The sequence below is a fragment of the Alligator mississippiensis genome, chromosome 12 (assembly GCF_030867095.1).
Source record: "Alligator mississippiensis isolate rAllMis1 chromosome 12, rAllMis1, whole genome shotgun sequence".
Taxonomy (NCBI): Eukaryota; Metazoa; Chordata; order Crocodylia; family Alligatoridae; genus Alligator; species Alligator mississippiensis.
The window spans coordinates 17,627,822-17,644,497 of NC_081835.1; the positions used below are offsets into that span (position 1 = coordinate 17,627,822).

At 43.1% G+C, this 16,676-nt stretch overlaps 1 protein-coding gene across 1 annotated transcript in view; it reads right to left on the bottom strand.

Moving 5' to 3' along the window:
- TXNRD3 (thioredoxin reductase 3) overlaps positions 1 to 16,027 on the bottom strand; it is a 31,262-nt gene extending 15,235 nt beyond the window's left edge. The window contains exons 1-3 of the mRNA XM_006265455.4: positions 15,809 to 16,027; positions 3,627 to 3,687; positions 1,932 to 2,041 (exon numbers count right to left, since the gene is read on the bottom strand). Of these exons, the coding sequence (XP_006265517.2) occupies positions 1,932 to 2,041; positions 3,627 to 3,687; positions 15,809 to 15,931 (294 nt within the window). The 5' untranslated portion in view covers positions 15,932 to 16,027. The remainder of the gene's footprint in view (positions 1 to 1,931; positions 2,042 to 3,626; positions 3,688 to 15,808) is intronic.
- Positions 16,028 to 16,676: the final 649 nt, after the last annotated feature.

Consider the following 16,676-nt stretch of genomic DNA (forward strand, 5'->3'; position numbering starts at 1 on the left):
GTTACCTAGCTAATATTTTTAAGCTTGAAAAACAAACAGAGCCATACTCATTTAATAGACAAGGTTCATAATTTCAGAAGAGATTCAATTACTTACTTATTTTCTGTTCTTAAAATAGTGTCATGTCACACAGCAAGAGATTCATACAAAAAGAAGGAAGAGAAAGGACCACTGATGTAAACAACCCCTTTATGATAGCCTAAATTATAAAAAAAGCTATAAAAGGAGCATTACGAAAGGCTGTAGAACAAGGGCTCTCAGCCTTTTTAGGCTCAAAGCACCACTCCATTACTTGTTCTTAATTTGGGTGTCATCATGAAATTCAGACAAGTAGCCTAACACACCAAACATCTGACCATTTCAGACTTTATTACCATCTGTGACAACTGGATGCAGAATAAAGAGGGCTGATACCACTTAAAAAGGAAGTATCCCTAGTCCTGAACCCAGGGGTAACATCCCAGAGGCATAGCCAGCTTATTTTTGTGCCTTGTTCAGGTGATGGGAAGGGGATTTTGCCGAGTGTAGGAGAACAGGGCTGGGGGCTGTATTCTTAACTATTACTATCACTATGCACTGTCCAAGTCTTACCTGCCACAGCACAGACTCATCCACGGGCTGTAGGCTCCCTGCCTCACTCTTACTCACCCTGTATCGCATTGAACCTCTCAGAGCTGTCACTGATCTGAATGTAGATCAGGGCTGCAAAAGCCTTAATTTGGCTTTGAAAGGGTTAACAAAGCAGCTGCACAGCAGAGGGGAGAAAGGAAGAGGCTGCTAGGGGAATCCTGCCTTGAAGCCAAGAGCTTCCCAGTGAGACAGTGCTGAGCACAGCCCCTTGCCATCACTTCAGTAGTCCCCTACTTTTCTTTTTTTTTTTTTTTTAAAAAAATCAATGCCTGGGGCTTGTACTAGGGTTGTCCACACCTCCTTATGCTGCTGTGGCATCCAGGCAGACCCCACTACCTTTTACAGTTCCCAACAAGCAACCACTGCTGTTGCCTTATTTGGTGCACGTTATCCTGAGTTGAGGGGGAGGGGAAGTGTGGGGTAGGGCACAGCAAAGCCATGGCCTTCTCTCCATACAAGGAAAAAAAAAAAATCCAGGCTGATACTAGTTAGGGGATGAACATTTAGTGCAGTGGTTTGCAACTACTGTCTTGCCAGACTGCACCAGCTATCCTGCCCAGCTGTTTCTAGGAGGGGCCTGAAAGAGACAGCAACACAAGGAGTTACTTCTGCCTGAGTTAGGCTTATCCAGACCCACCTCTGCAGGTGCCTCCTGGAAACAGGTGTTCAGGGCAGTGGCCCTCGCATTGTGGTACCCCTCAGAGGGTCTTGTGGCCCTAGTTAAGAACTAGGACTGTGCAAAGCTTCAGGTGGCGATTCAATTTGAAGGAGATTCAGCCCGATTTGGTAGCCGAATCCCCAAATCTGAATCAAATCAGGGAAACAAGTAAAAGGTCCGAGTTGATTCGAAGCTCTCCGAATTTTTGCCACCCATGCAGAATGGGGCAGTGGGGGGGGGGGGGAGCAAGCAGCAGCAGCCCCCCCCCCCCCCCCAAGTGCTGGGAGCTGGGGCAGCAGACGAATCTCTGAATCAGATTTGGCCGAATCGATTCGGAACAGTGATTCGAATCATTGAATCGAATCACTGTCCCCCAAATCCAAAGCGAACACTAGCTGCTTAGCACAGGCCTATTAAGAAGTTAAGGATGCTAAATACTAGATTACTGTATTCATCTTCCTTCATGAATTTATGGGAAAGATCAAGTATTCACTTGGGACTGGCATAAAAAGTGTGCTAAACTGAACTAATTCACCAAAGCATCATGCAAATAGTGGTTGCAAGAGAAATAAGCGACAAGACTGAATTAAAACAGAAGAACTGTGTAGGATGATTTTGTTTCAAAACTCAGAGTAGAAGTTACCTGAAGAGTTGCATCGCATCCACCTACATGTGTCCCGTTCACAAATACATTGGGCACAGTCCTTTGGTTAGTCATCTCCATTAACACTTGCTGAATACTGGGTCCATCATCTGAGGATAATACACAAAATATGTTCTAGAACAGTACTAAAAAGAGGGAGTCCTGCCTAAAATGCCTAAGAGAGAAAACTGATTTCTGAACAAGCTACAAAACAGTAGAGGCTTTCCGTGAAAATCCACACATTTGAGACAGGGCAAGTTTGTGGTCAGCATTTTCCAAAACATAAGTCTTCAAAGACTATACTACCCACAGATGCATACTTCAGATTTAAAAAAGGGATGAACTGGTGCTTCGCAAGCCTAAAAGCATTCAGTTTTCCGAGTGGATTTTAAGGTGCTCAGTTTAACCTATAAGCCATACATTATCTCAGAATCTGAGCATACTGCTGGGCTATGGCTGAAAATTGATCTAACCCATCTATTGTACATATGTCCAGGCCTGGGCATGCACAGAGTAGGGTAGGCTGACCTAGAAACAGTTTAGCCAAAGGATATGTTTAGAGAGGAAGACTTAAGGCATGCTACTTAGCTGACTTTACTGGATTTTTGAAGAACATAAATGTTATTTCAGGGGTTATTTTAGGAGGGTGCTCCAAAATTTTAAATTACTTATAACTGCCTCTGTCATTTTAACTATTACATCACTATGCACTGTCAAGATAAGCTAGAGAGAGCCAGGAAGGTACCCAACTATGGTCTAGCACAAGTGCAGGTAATACAAGGAGGACTGCTCATAACATTCAAGGAACAATTTTCCTAGGAGTTAGCCCTTGTCTACTGAGTGCCAATACTTACAAAACTGCAAATTAAATACACCTTTAATTGTCAAGACAGACTCAGAAAAACGTGATTCATGTACTACTATTCCCTTTGTCTAGCTCTGATCTGTTTATATGGACCACACCATTTATGAAGAAGATACTGAAGCGAGACCAGAAATTTCAGAATAAGTCAAGGAATTAGAGTGCACTCTTTCAGTCTGTTCAATACAGTAGTTTCAGAAGGTTTATAAAAGTAGCATAAAATTTTGCTCATTAAAATATAAACTAGAAAGTTTCTAAAAAAATTTGGGATGAATCAGCAACCTTTACAATTCATCAATTGTCAACCCTTACGATTTCAGTAAACCCTTACATGTTCCAAGTCTACTTCAGTTTTTAAGAACGTATTATAAGCACAGAAGTCCAGGCTTTTAACAAAAACAGCACTGGCCACAGAGCAATTACTGGAATTTAGTCTTCTTGCCAGTGACTCAGCAACTCTCCCTGAAGGTCACTTCCGTATCAAGTCAAACATTAACAATTCAGCTGGCAATACAAAACAGCAACTGTTAGGGGAAAGATACTACAGGGCTTTTCCTGGGAGAAAAAACTTCAAAGCAAGCAGTGGGTAATTTTTCATACCTCTGTCAGCCAAGCTTCTCTTTTCCATTTCACATGTCAGGGTTGCTGACTTAAAGGTGTGCCCCAGGCTATAGGGCTTTATATAATGAATTTTAATTATATAGAGACATCACTTACGACAGAATGTTGTAATATTCTCTGGTTCTCACAAAAAACAAGTTACAGAAACAATGACTAAAGCTGGATGAATATCACAGCCAGCTTCTCAATGCATCTACTGTACATTTACTTACCAATTACATCAAGTTCCAAGGCATAATACTCTAGTCCCATAGAACGGAAAAGTTCTTTCACCTGTAAAAGAAACAACAGTGGCATGTGCACTTGAGATCTGATTTTCTGGGCACAAGACTATATACACTATTTACAAAAGTTAAATATCTTGTATATAGATGTCATTTGGGCCCAAATTCTGCTGCTAGACATGCTTAAATGGGTAAATTCCTTTTAAAGAAATAATAATAATAATAAAATCACTGGACCAGGGTGAATAAAAAAAATCAATTTAAAAATTAAAAATTGTATTTTTTATTTAAATCAGATTTTTCAAATGTAATTGTATTTTTTTTGTTAAGATGCTTTAAAAAAAATAGTTTTAATATGTGTTAAAGCTCAAAGATATCATGGAATAGGGACTGTATCTTCTAATTCTATACCGAGACAATATATTCATGCAACCTTGTTAGAAGTTTTATAAATAGCTCACAGCAGGCCATGGACTATATTAGGAGACCCAATCTTATGCGGTTCCTAGAGGCTTCTCTATAGATTAGTAAAGATTAAAGAAAAGCAATCTACCCAATGGGACTCAGTGCTCAGTTGAGAAGATCCCATTAAGCTTCCCTGTGATGCTTAGTTTCAGCTCTCAAACTGGATTTGTCTCCAGAGATCACAGGCAGACAAGGTTTTTTGGGCAGATGTGATACCTTTTTATTAGGCCAAGTAAATAGTTGGAAAAATTGTTCTTTGCAAGCTTTTCGCCACAAACACCCTTCTTCAGGCATAGGGAGAGCTTGTCATCTCCAGAGATAACATCCTTGTATATGGGGACAAGAGATAAGAGGCCCAATTACTAGGGGTGTGTGAAACAGGCCCCATTTGATTTGGAGATGGCCCGTACCAGGAGCAGTGATTTGATTTGTTTATTCGGATCACTGTCCCCGATTCGGCAAATCCGAATCTGAAGATGCTGATTCAGAGAATGATTCAATGCTGATTCAGAGAGTCAGCGATTTGGACACAAACACAGCTTTAAAAGTTTTTTCTATATACTTTGAAGTAGTAGGCGCAGCTTGTGATCGCCGTAATGCTGGGGAGCATAGACCCCGCCCCCCTCCCGGGCTTGGCAGCGAACCTGGAAATGGACTGGAAGTTCTTCTAGGCCACTTCTGGGTCTGCTGCCAAGGGTGCTGGGGAGCTCCCCCATGCTCCCCTGCATCACAGCACTCATGAGCCCCAGCTCCCTAGAGGTATGTAGAAAAAACCCATTTAAAGCCGTGTTTATGTCCAAATCTTTCCGAATCAACTTGGAGGGTTCTGATTCGATTGGGAGAGATTAAAGGGTCCTCCGATTTGATTTGGATTCAGAGATCCGGTCATTGAATCAGGTCAAATCGAAATCAGGGACCAAAGTTTCGTACAGACTTACTGATTACCCACCCATTCACCCTATTGTCTCTGTCAGTTTGTGTACACACAGTTAAACCTTTAAATTTCTCTAAAAGTGCAAAGTTTCAAGAAATTTAATTAATAAAAGGATATCCAGCAGCAAGAATGCACAGAACAATGATTAAATCCAGACTTCCTGACCAGTGGTTTAAATCATAATTTAAACTGATTTTACGGTATTTAAATCAAATCCACCCCTGCACTGGACTCAATGAAAATACAAAATTTTCACTTCAAACAGGTTTCTAGAAGCAGTCTGTTATCCATTCTGTATGCCACTACAGTAATCAATCACACCTCCCATGCTGCTTCTGAAGAAGATGGATTAACTTGGTGTCTTTATAGAAGATTATCAGCAGCAGACTGCCTTTCTACCCCCTGCATATATCAAGAGCAACCAGAGTGGAACTTGAGATGAACTGCATTAGGGAGCCAACATACTGGGCGAGACTTCGGAAAGAGACAGACAGAAAGGAGGAAGAAGAAATAATCTGATTTTGTTAGGGAAGCTATTAAACAGCAAATGGAAAATTATCCCCGTCCTCCCCCAACTTTGTACGCCTAGGAAACAGGGCTGTGTGGAACAGCACCATTCCGTTTCGCCTCGAGTTTCGACGGAACAGTGTTTTGTATTGAATTTAATTTTGAGTTGAAACAGCCGTTCTGTTTCACTGGGGATGGGAAGGCAGCCCAGCTGGGCTGCTTCCCCCACCCCCCCCCACACACACACTAGATCGGTGCAATCTAGCATGGGGAACCAGGAAGCAGCCCAGCTGGGCTGCCTCACTGCCCCCTACCAGATCTTGCGCTGGGGATGGGAAGTCAGCTCAGCTGGACTGACTTCCCATTCCCAGTCTATGGTCAAAACGTTTAGACCAGCCTCGTTTTGTTTCGAGACTATTTCAACAGCCTGTTTCATTCCGATTTTGCTGTTTCAACCTCGAAATTAGTCAAAACAGTGTTGAAATTTCGCACACCCCTACTAGGAAATTACCTGATCCAAAGTTAACCCACCTACTGCACTGGCAACATCTTCAGCCCAAAACTACTCTAAGCTCACACCAAAGTTACTAGGAAGACATTGAATTTTAGCCATTTTTTAATAAATGAAATCTTTATAAATTTTACAAGGAGGAAGCAAGTTTTACTACCTGAAGCCTGAGACCCTGCTCCTGCCTTTGTTGGAGGTAATTTGCATTATCGCAGGGCCCAGAAATGCCTCACCACAAAAGAAATTCCTGCTCAGAAGAGCCTTTCATCTTTTTACTTTTCTGTGAAATATGCAACATCATAACCAGAAGGAAATACGACTGCATCCTGCTTACCACCAAACAACTGTGAGGTAAACTACTGTTTCCAACTTCTCTCTGAGCCTAATCTGCATATAATGAACTGCTCCAAACAGGAGCTTTTACCACACCTTTAACTCCTTTGAAATATGAACTTTCATAATCTTTTCTCCCATGCCTGAAGAAGGGTGCTTCGGCCCAAAAGCTTGCAAATAACAACACTCATTTGCCAAAGTCTAGTTGCTCCAATAAAAGATATCACCTCTACCACAAGTTCTGAACTATTTTAATAAAATGTTCAAGATGCTTTGATTAGCTGCACTTTACTGTAAACAGGATGAATAGTCACTGTATGACAAGTTTGCTGTTAGTGATGTTTGCATCAGGTTTTAAAAACTTGTTGTAACACAACGTATGCTTAGTGGTGGCAACTAGCTAAGAGCAACTTTAAAAAGTCCATTCATAAAGTTCATTGTAAAAAGGTAGCCAGCTGCTACCGCAGAACAGCCTGCAGTGTCACAGACTGAGCTTATTTGCTGGCAACAGATGGAATATTTTGTCTGCGCTTGTGGAAGACAGTAATTCTTCCTTCTACATCTGTTTCTAGTCCAAGCAAAGCAGTTATAGGTAGGGACCTACCAAATTCTTCCTTCCCCTCACCAAACAGTGAGGGGCTGGAGGACACGACTTATGGAGAAAAACTGAGGGAACTGGCCTTATTTAGCCTGGAGAAGATAAGACTGAGAGGGGACTTAATAGCAGCCTTCAACTCCCTGAAGCGGGGTTCGAAAGAAAATGGAGCTGGACTGTTCTCAGCAGTGGCAGATGACAGAACAAGGAGCAAAGGTCTCAAGTTGCAGCAAGGGAAGTTTAGGTTAGTTATCAGGAAGAACTTTCTCACTAGGAGGGTAGTAAAACACTGGAACAGGTTACCCAGAGAAGTGGTGGACTCTCCAACCTTGAAGGTTTTTAAGACCTGGCTAGACAAAGCCTTGGCTGGGATGATCTAGTTGGGGCTGGTCCTGTTTTGGGCAGGTGGTTGGACTAGATGTGACCTCCCAAGGTCCCTTCCAACCTTAACTTTCTATGAAATTCACAATTTCACAGATTCTGGGAAATCCAATGTTGCCTGCAAAATCTGCAGGGGAGACAGAACATGGAAGAGTGCTGTCTCCTCGGAGGGAGCCAGCAATCCTCAGTGCGCTGCAGCAGTCTGGCAGGGCTGGGAAGGGGAAAGGGGCAGCTACCAACTCCACAGCTTACAGGCAAGAAGACTGCTGTCCTTGCCCCTCCTCTCTGATCCACTGCAAGGGCTGCCTGGCAGGTGTCCTTGGTCCTCTCCACCAACTGGTGGCAAGGGGCAGGGCTGCATGACAGACCACTCTTGCAGCCAATCAGTAGTGAGGGGCATGGCCACTGGAGACCCTCAGTCAATTAGAGACATGAGAGGGGTGCACAGGGGCCCCTTGTCTAGGAGGCATTGGGGGGGGGGGTCACCATGTTCCACCTGTGAAATACCTGCCTAGGCCCAGGCCTGCACCCACGTTCTCCCTGTGAAATCAGGGTGCAGCCCCTGCAAATTAGGCATGTCCCTAGTTGTAGGTAAGGATCCAGATTTTAGTCATCTCCTCAAAATTATCTTCCCACAAGGAGTTAAATTTGAAAGCCAAAGACACTAGTAGCAGCCATGGGCTGTAGGAGTGCTGCTAGCAAGTTAAACGGCACACGGCCAACATTTCAGTGTCATCATCAGTGATACTGATTCCCCCCACCCCCCGATTTAAAAAAAAAAAAAAAATCCATATTCTCCGATTAAAAAACATGGAAGTTGCAGGGGTTTAAGTGAAATGCCACACTTCAAAGGAGAAAATCTGCATCTTCCTGCAACAAATGGAAAGCTTGGATCCCTGGTCATCTTTAGCTTCACAAAAGGCTACTATGCAGTCTGTAAATCCTTCTGTTAAAACAGCCCCCACCACAAAGTAACCAAGTGAGTCCCTGGAGTTACCAGTGGCCCATAACTACCTTTAGAAAATGCTCAGCAAGAGTTTAAAGTGTTATATAAAATTTTACATTTGCATATTAGACTGATATAATGCATTACTTCAAAAAGAAGTTAACTACACACATCAGACTGTTCAGATTTAGCATACATTCTGTTCTTTATCTTAAACTTTAACCTATCCACTAACATTTCTTCAAAGAAACTTGAAATTGTTACCACTATATTTTGTGGTTTAAGCTTGATTAAACAAATTGGTGAGTCAGGTAACCTAATGAAAAAGCAAAAAGGAAACAAAGGATAGAGATTCAGCAACATGAGCTGGAAGTGACTACTATAATCTCACTTCCATACATCTGTGGAAAACTAGTCCACTTGTAGCAGACAATGAGAGATTTTGAGTACAGAAAGACTGAGTCAGCCGACTGAGGATTACAGTCTATACATTTAGAAACAATGCAGGTGCTGTTATTGTGCTCAAGGAAATGAAGTATCTTGGCCTCATCCAGGAGTTTAGAATCTACCTTTTTAAAAAATAATCTCTACAACAAAATGTAAATCTTTACATTTTTAAGAGGTCAGCCGTAATGCCTGGGTGAAACTATTACTTGATAACTGTAGTTAAGATCATCATGGGGACCTAGAAAAAAAAGAAAACTTCCTAATGATACTTTACAAAAACTTCGTTCCTTTAATTTTATAATTGGAGAAATTATAGAGTTTACAGAGCTGGAACTGGTGTATTACTACTGTTTTGCTTTCGTTATCAGAAATTACCAGGCAAATCTTTGTAATATCACTACATCATGTTAGACAACTGATAACTATTGCAAATAAAAGGTTAAATATTTCAGTTAGCCAAGCTGATAATAGTTGGCTACTGTCCTCAACCATTAAAAAGATTTTTATTTGGGCAAAACAAATGGTGTGAACTAAGCAGTTTTAAAAAATATTTATTATATAAAATAAATAAATAAAATTATTTTTAAGTAGTTTTTTTTTTTTTTTTTTACAACTACATACATACAATAAGAAAATCTCATTTACAAGAAGCTCAACAAAGCACCTGCCACAGGATTTTAAATAAATCTGAAACATTAACCAAGAGACCACAGATTTGACAAGACAAGTTTAAGTAGCAACAGCAAGAGAACTTGATATCTTACAAGGACATTAGGGGTCAGGAACCTCTTCCATGCCCTTTCAGCAATCTTAATGACACTGGTCTTTCTGCAATGAAAAGTGGCTGATGGATCTGAACTGTCAATGCAGGCACCAATTTTAATACCAATGCCTAGTGGACAGCAGGAACAAACTGTGGGATTCTTGGATGGCAGCCCTTTCCTTAGTAAGCATTCCCATAGGCTGGTATGGAGCCAAAGGTCTTCCTCCATGACCAGAATTGCAGTGCTGATCTTACAAGACTTCATCTTCTCTTCCTCCTTCTCAACAGTCGTACCTACTAGTTAGGAAGATTAGCACGGTGACAAACTACTTTCACTTTCTTTCAGAAAGCCTGATCTCCCCCCTGCCCCCAACGAATGTTTGAACAACCTGCTGGGAAAGATTAAAGCATGACTGAAGTATCGCTGGCTGAAGCACAATCTAGGTAAGCAGGTAGAAGCAAAGATTATATCTGCTCTTCGGGGTTTCCATGGAACTACCTGTAAGCTAGGGTGCACCCTGATCCAACAATAGTTGAAGCTCCAACACTACAGTGACAATCCTAAGGATCGTTTTCCCCTTTGACTCCTTTAGATATGGTGACTTGTTTTTTGGGGGTTTTTTTGAAGGACCTACATCTTTCTGAAATTTGCATTCACATTCACTCTAGTCATATTCATCATTCCAAACCTGTTCAGCTACATGAAACTCCACGGGTTGAGGTTAGCTAATATATCATGTCCCGTGTTTGCCGTTTCATAAGGCAATGACTATTCTGTATCAATTAAAAAACGCAGCTGACCTGGCAGGTCATCATTATTCTATATGGATTCATAATTTACTAGCTAAGGGCTTTTCAAAAGACTAGTACAAAGTTGGCAGATCATGTGCATTTGTGACTATCTATACATCAAGTCAACATTCAAATGCTTGCCTTGTGTATTTTTAATCTCATCCAACATCAGTTTCTTTATGCTGGCAACAATTGATATGGACAAGTTATTCCTGATTGAAATTACTGGCAAGAAGAATCAAACTCTAACAAGTTTACTTGTCCAATATTGCCTTGCTAAGGAAGCTTTCGCTCAACAAGCAAACTACCGTCACAAAAAGAAGGACTTGTGAGTTACATCAGTGGAGGGCCTGAAAGAACAATCCAATCGAGGTATGCATTTAAAGACCTGACTCACGGTCTCCATTTGCTGTTTACTTTGCTTTTCAGTACAAGTTCTCCATCCAGATCAAGTATTCAGTCTGGCATGGCCAAACCCAGCTGGACAACGTTCAGCTTACATGAAGTTTCGAAACACAAATGAAAAGCAACTCTTTCAAACTTTTTGCTTCTCCACCCTCACCTGCAGATATTTATTTTGGTCTTTTAGGACAGTGGTCAGCAACCTTTTCAAGTGGCAAGCTGGAAGGATACAGCTCCAGTCTGATGTGGGTTGGGTGACTTCTGTGGCCTGTCAGTGGCAGAAGGCTTTTGGAAGCTGTATGCACATTGCTGTCACTTCCGTACCACAGCTAAGGGGGTGGGAGAGGGAAATAGAAGCAGCATGGATGCAACTTCCTGCTGTGCTTGGCCTCAGAGCAGCTCATAGCTGGAAGTTACCAGGCCCTGGTACAGCTCCTTGCTGTTTAGCCTTGGTGCAGACATAGGCAAAGCCCTCAGGCTCTGCAGAATGAGGCCATATTTTGCCAACCTCTCTTACAGCATGGGACTAAGTTTGAGAGCGTGCTCACTTCCCCAAGGATGGACAATTGTATTCTTCAGATGAGAACTAATGTTTAGTCATTAAGACAGGGATGGGCAAAATGGTGGATCTGGCTGGAGGACAGACTCCATTTCCCAGCAGCCCATGCCTGTGTTGCCGTGGCTGGTTTCTATGGAGACCCCAGCAGCAGCAGTACCATAACAGCATGGGGCCAGGGCTTCCATGAAGACTGGCCCCAGCAGCTGACAGGGCAGGTGGCTGCTCAAGGAGCTGCTCCAGGCCAGGGCTAAGATCCTGCAGCGGTGACAGTGTGGTGTGCAGCAGACAGCCACGATCTGCTGCCTGAACGCCCCTGCCTGGGGTGTGCGGGCAGCAGATCACGGCTTTGCCCCAGCCGGACCACGCTGTCACAACTGCAAGATCCCAGCCCCAGAGCAGCTCCCTGCCAGTGGTGCTAGGGTCAGTCTGCATGGAAACCCTGGCCCTGCACTGTCGCATGGAAACCAGCTGCAATGGGAAATGCAAGTCTGCTGCGGGCCCGATCCAGGCTGTGGGCTGGACTTTGCCTGCCCCTTGATTAAGGCATTGAATTCCTCAGATGAACGGCACTACTGAAATGCCAAGTACCCAAGTTAATTCTAGGTAATTAATTCATATAGAAGGTAGATGGTCTCATTGTTCAGCCTACCATATTTAGCATGGCTTAGATACGTCCTGTGTTTATAAGGCAATTGCTATTCCATAATGCACTGAACAGGCACCTTCACTGACCTACCCATAATGACACAGTGGTTTCAAGAGCTTTTTATATACTGTCAGGCCACGGAAACAATCTCTACTAATGTACTGAATGTTTGCATCTTACTTCATAGTTTCACAATTTAATTGATTCATGCTGCTTTTTTTTTTTTTGGATACAGCAGGCCCTCCTAGAACTACTCAATCCTTCTTCAGTCTTCTCTGTCCTGAACAGCTGAGTCATGTTTTCCTATTATGTTATCATTTCCTCCAGGCTGAAAGTCACTGTGCCAAGCATTGTACAGTAACACCACAACCAGCTTCTCTCCATGTGAAATGTAATCCTCCCCTTTAGTCTTTTATGCAACTCAAACTAACCAAATGGAGGATCATGGAGCAACTGCTGAAAAATGTCTCTCTACATCTCTGAAGTTGTATTGTGATATTCTTCATCCTAATTTTTTGAATTTTCAGCTCTGGGGCCGTCTGTCCAACACCATCCTTTTTGTTACCATAGAATAATTTCCCCCCGTCACCAATTTTTTTATTCCTGGTACTCTTTCCCATTTTTCCTTTCCCTAGATCACTACTATAGTAAATATGGCTGTTTAAAACTCCCTGCTGGAGTCAGGATGGTGCAAGAAATGAGAGAGCAGGACTTTTGCAGGTAATATCTTTTATTGGACCAACTACATGTTTGGTATAGACTTAAAAACAAAAGTGTGAAAGCTTGTCTGAATATAACCCTATCTGAAAGCTCGTTTAAGTCTACCGCAACCATACAGTTGGTCCAATAAAAGAAAACCTAAGATGGAAAGAATGAGTTAAGCACAGTATTCCCTAAAGCTAGAGGTTTCCATGCAACAAGCAGGCTGGCTTACACGAAAACTTTTATGAGCCCAGACAGGAGACAGCACTGATTTAATTTGCTAAGATTTTTAGCTAATTTTCCTCTATAGCACAGCCTCTTCAGTACCAGCAACATGAAAGTAGGAGCATAGACAGGAGACAACCTTTAAAAAGTGACCTTCACAAACACAGGCTCCAAAAACCATATTAAAAATACATTATGTCAGCCTACCGCCCCAATGCACTGAAGTCAGAAGTGCAGAAAAGCACAGACCAAGCCATACAGACAGGTACCAGCTGTTGGACTTGCTTCTTAATGAGTATTTCTAATAAAAGTTTTGAAGTAAAAAGCCCATGCACAGTCTTCAAAAAAAGGGGATACACTTTCCCCATCTTTTAGGGAATGTTTAGAAACCCAAAAAGAAATGCAAAACTCTTGGCTCAGAGATACCTTTTATTAGACCAACTAAGAAACTGCGCGCACTCCTCCCCCCCGCCTTTTCTGTAAGCTTTTGGGCACACTTGCCCTTCCTCGGGCTTAGGGAAAATTAAAGATGGAAAAGAGTCCCTTCAGCTAGCTCTGTGCAAAAAAAATGAAGCTTATTTTCTACCTGTGGGGGCTTTTTACCATATTTAATTTTCCCCTGAGCCTAAGGAAGGGCAGGTGTGCCCAAAAGCTTGCAGAAAGATTTTTTTTTGCAATTTCTTAGTTGGTCTAATGAAAAGGTATCATCTCCAAGCCAAAAAGAAATGCAAAACTCTAGAAACTCTAATCTCGAACCAACACAGCTACCAAATACATCCCTAGAAACCTAAAATACACCACGTGCAAAAGTAATTTCACTTCCTACTCTATGATTATTTCATTTGCTCAGTCTTCCGCAAGAATAGTATTAGACAGACTTTTGGAAGTCTAAATAAAGACTACCCAATGATGAGATGACCCAGTGCTTTATTCTTTTACTTGCAAGGCATCTAACCACATATTGGCACAATATAATTTAGCATTTTAAAAACAGTTTATCCTTACAGAAGCAGCGATGGTTAGGCACTCATATTATTTGTTAAATTGGTTTTGGACTCAAACTGAGCCATTAATAAGCATATGTCAAATCAAACAAACTTGGAAAAATGTACTGCCTACGTCAATTTTATAGTTTGTTTCTCTCTGTCCCATCCCCAGTCTACCCACATAAATGCAAGTTCTGGGCAGGACAACCAAAAAAAAAAAACCAACCCAGTTTCAGCATGAACTTCAGTCTAATACTAAAACCACCACCTGAGGTTCCAACTTTGGTGTCTGTTTATTATGCCCATGCTTAAATGTTAGATGTGATGGAGGAGAAAGCAAATGGAGATAGAGGCCAGTCTGAGCCTAGGGTCTGTGTGCGATAAGGACCTGATGGGAATTTGTTAACAAAACCCGCAACAGAATAAGCCAGGCCCTGGCTGGTCTACGTCACTAGCACTCAATTTCTAGCCAGTAGGGCTGCCTGAAGGCAAGGTACCTTTACAGACTGGTGCATACACACACAAGTCTATAAAAAGTGCATATATCTACCCTGCCTACTGACAGTCATGCTGATCGGAAATTGAGTGCCACTAGTGTAGAGCAACGTGCGCACAAACACAGATATATCCGTCTTTACACACACATGCGATCGCACGCACATGTACAGTATAAAGCGAGGGGAAACCTGTATGTGTGTTCCTGGAAAGGGGTGCATAAGTTGAATTCACATACAGGAAACCTATTTTACAATGTAGTATATAGGGATAGTTCCAAGACCTCGACTGCACTGACCTCCAGACCCATTTCTACCACTTTTACAAGATAATTTTGGTACTTGCCAACAGCAGACCGTACACACAAGCACAGGGCACTATCATAATGGGGATGGCAACTACAGAAACGTGTTGCAGACAACGAGCAAGGAGCACAGATCCATACAGAAGACTGTATCATTTGTGCATCACTCCCACAATGCACTGCACAAAGCAGCTGACTGTGGGCTTCCCCACATCCATCCCCTAAGAGTGAATTTACCTCACATATAAAAGGCAATCAGGACTCATAGTAGAAATGGTATCTTCTATTAGACCAACAAGATTTTTGCAAAAGAAATGTCTTTAATTGCAAGCTTTCAGGTACAAACATCCTTCATCAGGCATTGAGAAAAGATTGTAAAAGGTCTCCCAAATAGAAGTGAAAGTTCATAATTCATAGGATTTCACAGAGAAGTCAATAAAAGATCTCATCTCTACTACTGACTCCTCTGTGAAATCCTATGAAATATGAACTTTCATTTCTACCCAGAACTTCTACGATCTTTTCTCCGATGCCTGATGAAGGGCGTTTGTGCCTGAAAGCTTGCAATTAAAGACATTTCTTTTGCAAAAATCTTGTTGGTCTAATAAGAGATAACTGTACTACAAGTCTTGATTGCCTTTTCCTCTAGACCAGGGGCAGGCAATTATCTCGGGTCGGGCAGAGGGCCAGTTACTGAGTTTTGGCAAGCCATCGAGGGCCGCATGACAGGCAGCCAGGGGCAGATTAATATTAATTTTCTAAAATTTTTAGGAGCCCCGTGGACTAGCTAGAACGGCCTGACCTACACCAACGTGGCTACAACCTGGACACCTCAACCCAACGAATTTTGGGTAGAAAAAGGGTCATCGCATAAGAGCAAATCCACACCTACACGACCCGCGTAAAGCACGGGAAACCTGCAGAGAGCTCATGCTACGTCAGTACGTGTAGAAAGCTTATAGTTTGTGCGTGTGAGCTCATGTTACAGACAGACATATGCACACACGTCTGTATCTATACACACCATAATCTTTATCCACATACACAGGTCTACACCCGTGTGGCACGGGCTACCTTTACACTACACACACATTGACACACATCTCTGTGCGCGTGGTAGATATGGAGAGAGACACGTCCGCGCCCCCCGCACCCCCGGCAGGCCCAAGCCCCCGCTCACCCGCAGGCAGTAGGGGCAGTAGCTCTTGCTGAAGACCAGGACGCGGTGCGAACCGACCAGCGACCGCACGCGCAGCTTCAGCCCGTCCCAGTCCGGTAGCCGCGTCTGTCCCGGCGGCGGCATGGTGAGGTCGGGTCGGGTCGGGTCTGGCCGGGCCGCTCCGCGCACTCGGATCCAACACGGGAGCCCGCACGACTCGCGCTCCCGCCAGTAGCGTCACCGCCTCGCCTCGCCCCGCCCCTTCCCTTCCGGGTGGAAGAGTCCATTTGGAAACACGTGTGGGGGGGTGCTCCCCTCCCTCCCATTGGTTACACCGACCCCTGGGAACGAGGCTGGGAGGAAGAGTCCACTCTCCAGCAACGCTTCCTCACGATGGTAAATCCCTCCCCCCTCGGAAGGAAAATTTGGGCCAGTCCAAGGATGGGGGAGGGCGCATGCGCAGCAGCGTCTTGGGGGTTGCTGGAGGGTGGAAGGGGGGGTGGAGCCACGTGACCAGTTGGGGGTTCGTCCGGCTCTGCGCGGGAAAGGGGCGCTTGAGCACAGGGGCAAGGAGCTGCACGTGACTCAAGGAGAATAGAGCAATAATAATAATACATTATTAGAACAACAATAGTTATAATGACTGGTCATCAATCATTAAAAAATCATTAAAAATATATATACAAACATTTTGTATTTATTTTAAATAAAATAATTAAAAAAAATGACTGGTACTCACTGACTGCCTGTCTTGCATGCAGACCAGCCCAGCCTCTGCCTGCTTTACTTTTCATTCCATGCAGGAAGAGCACGCACCAGCTGCAGATGCTTCCTCAGCCTGGAAGGGTTTTTAAACCTAAAAGCTTAATGCATTTTTTTTCCAACTATT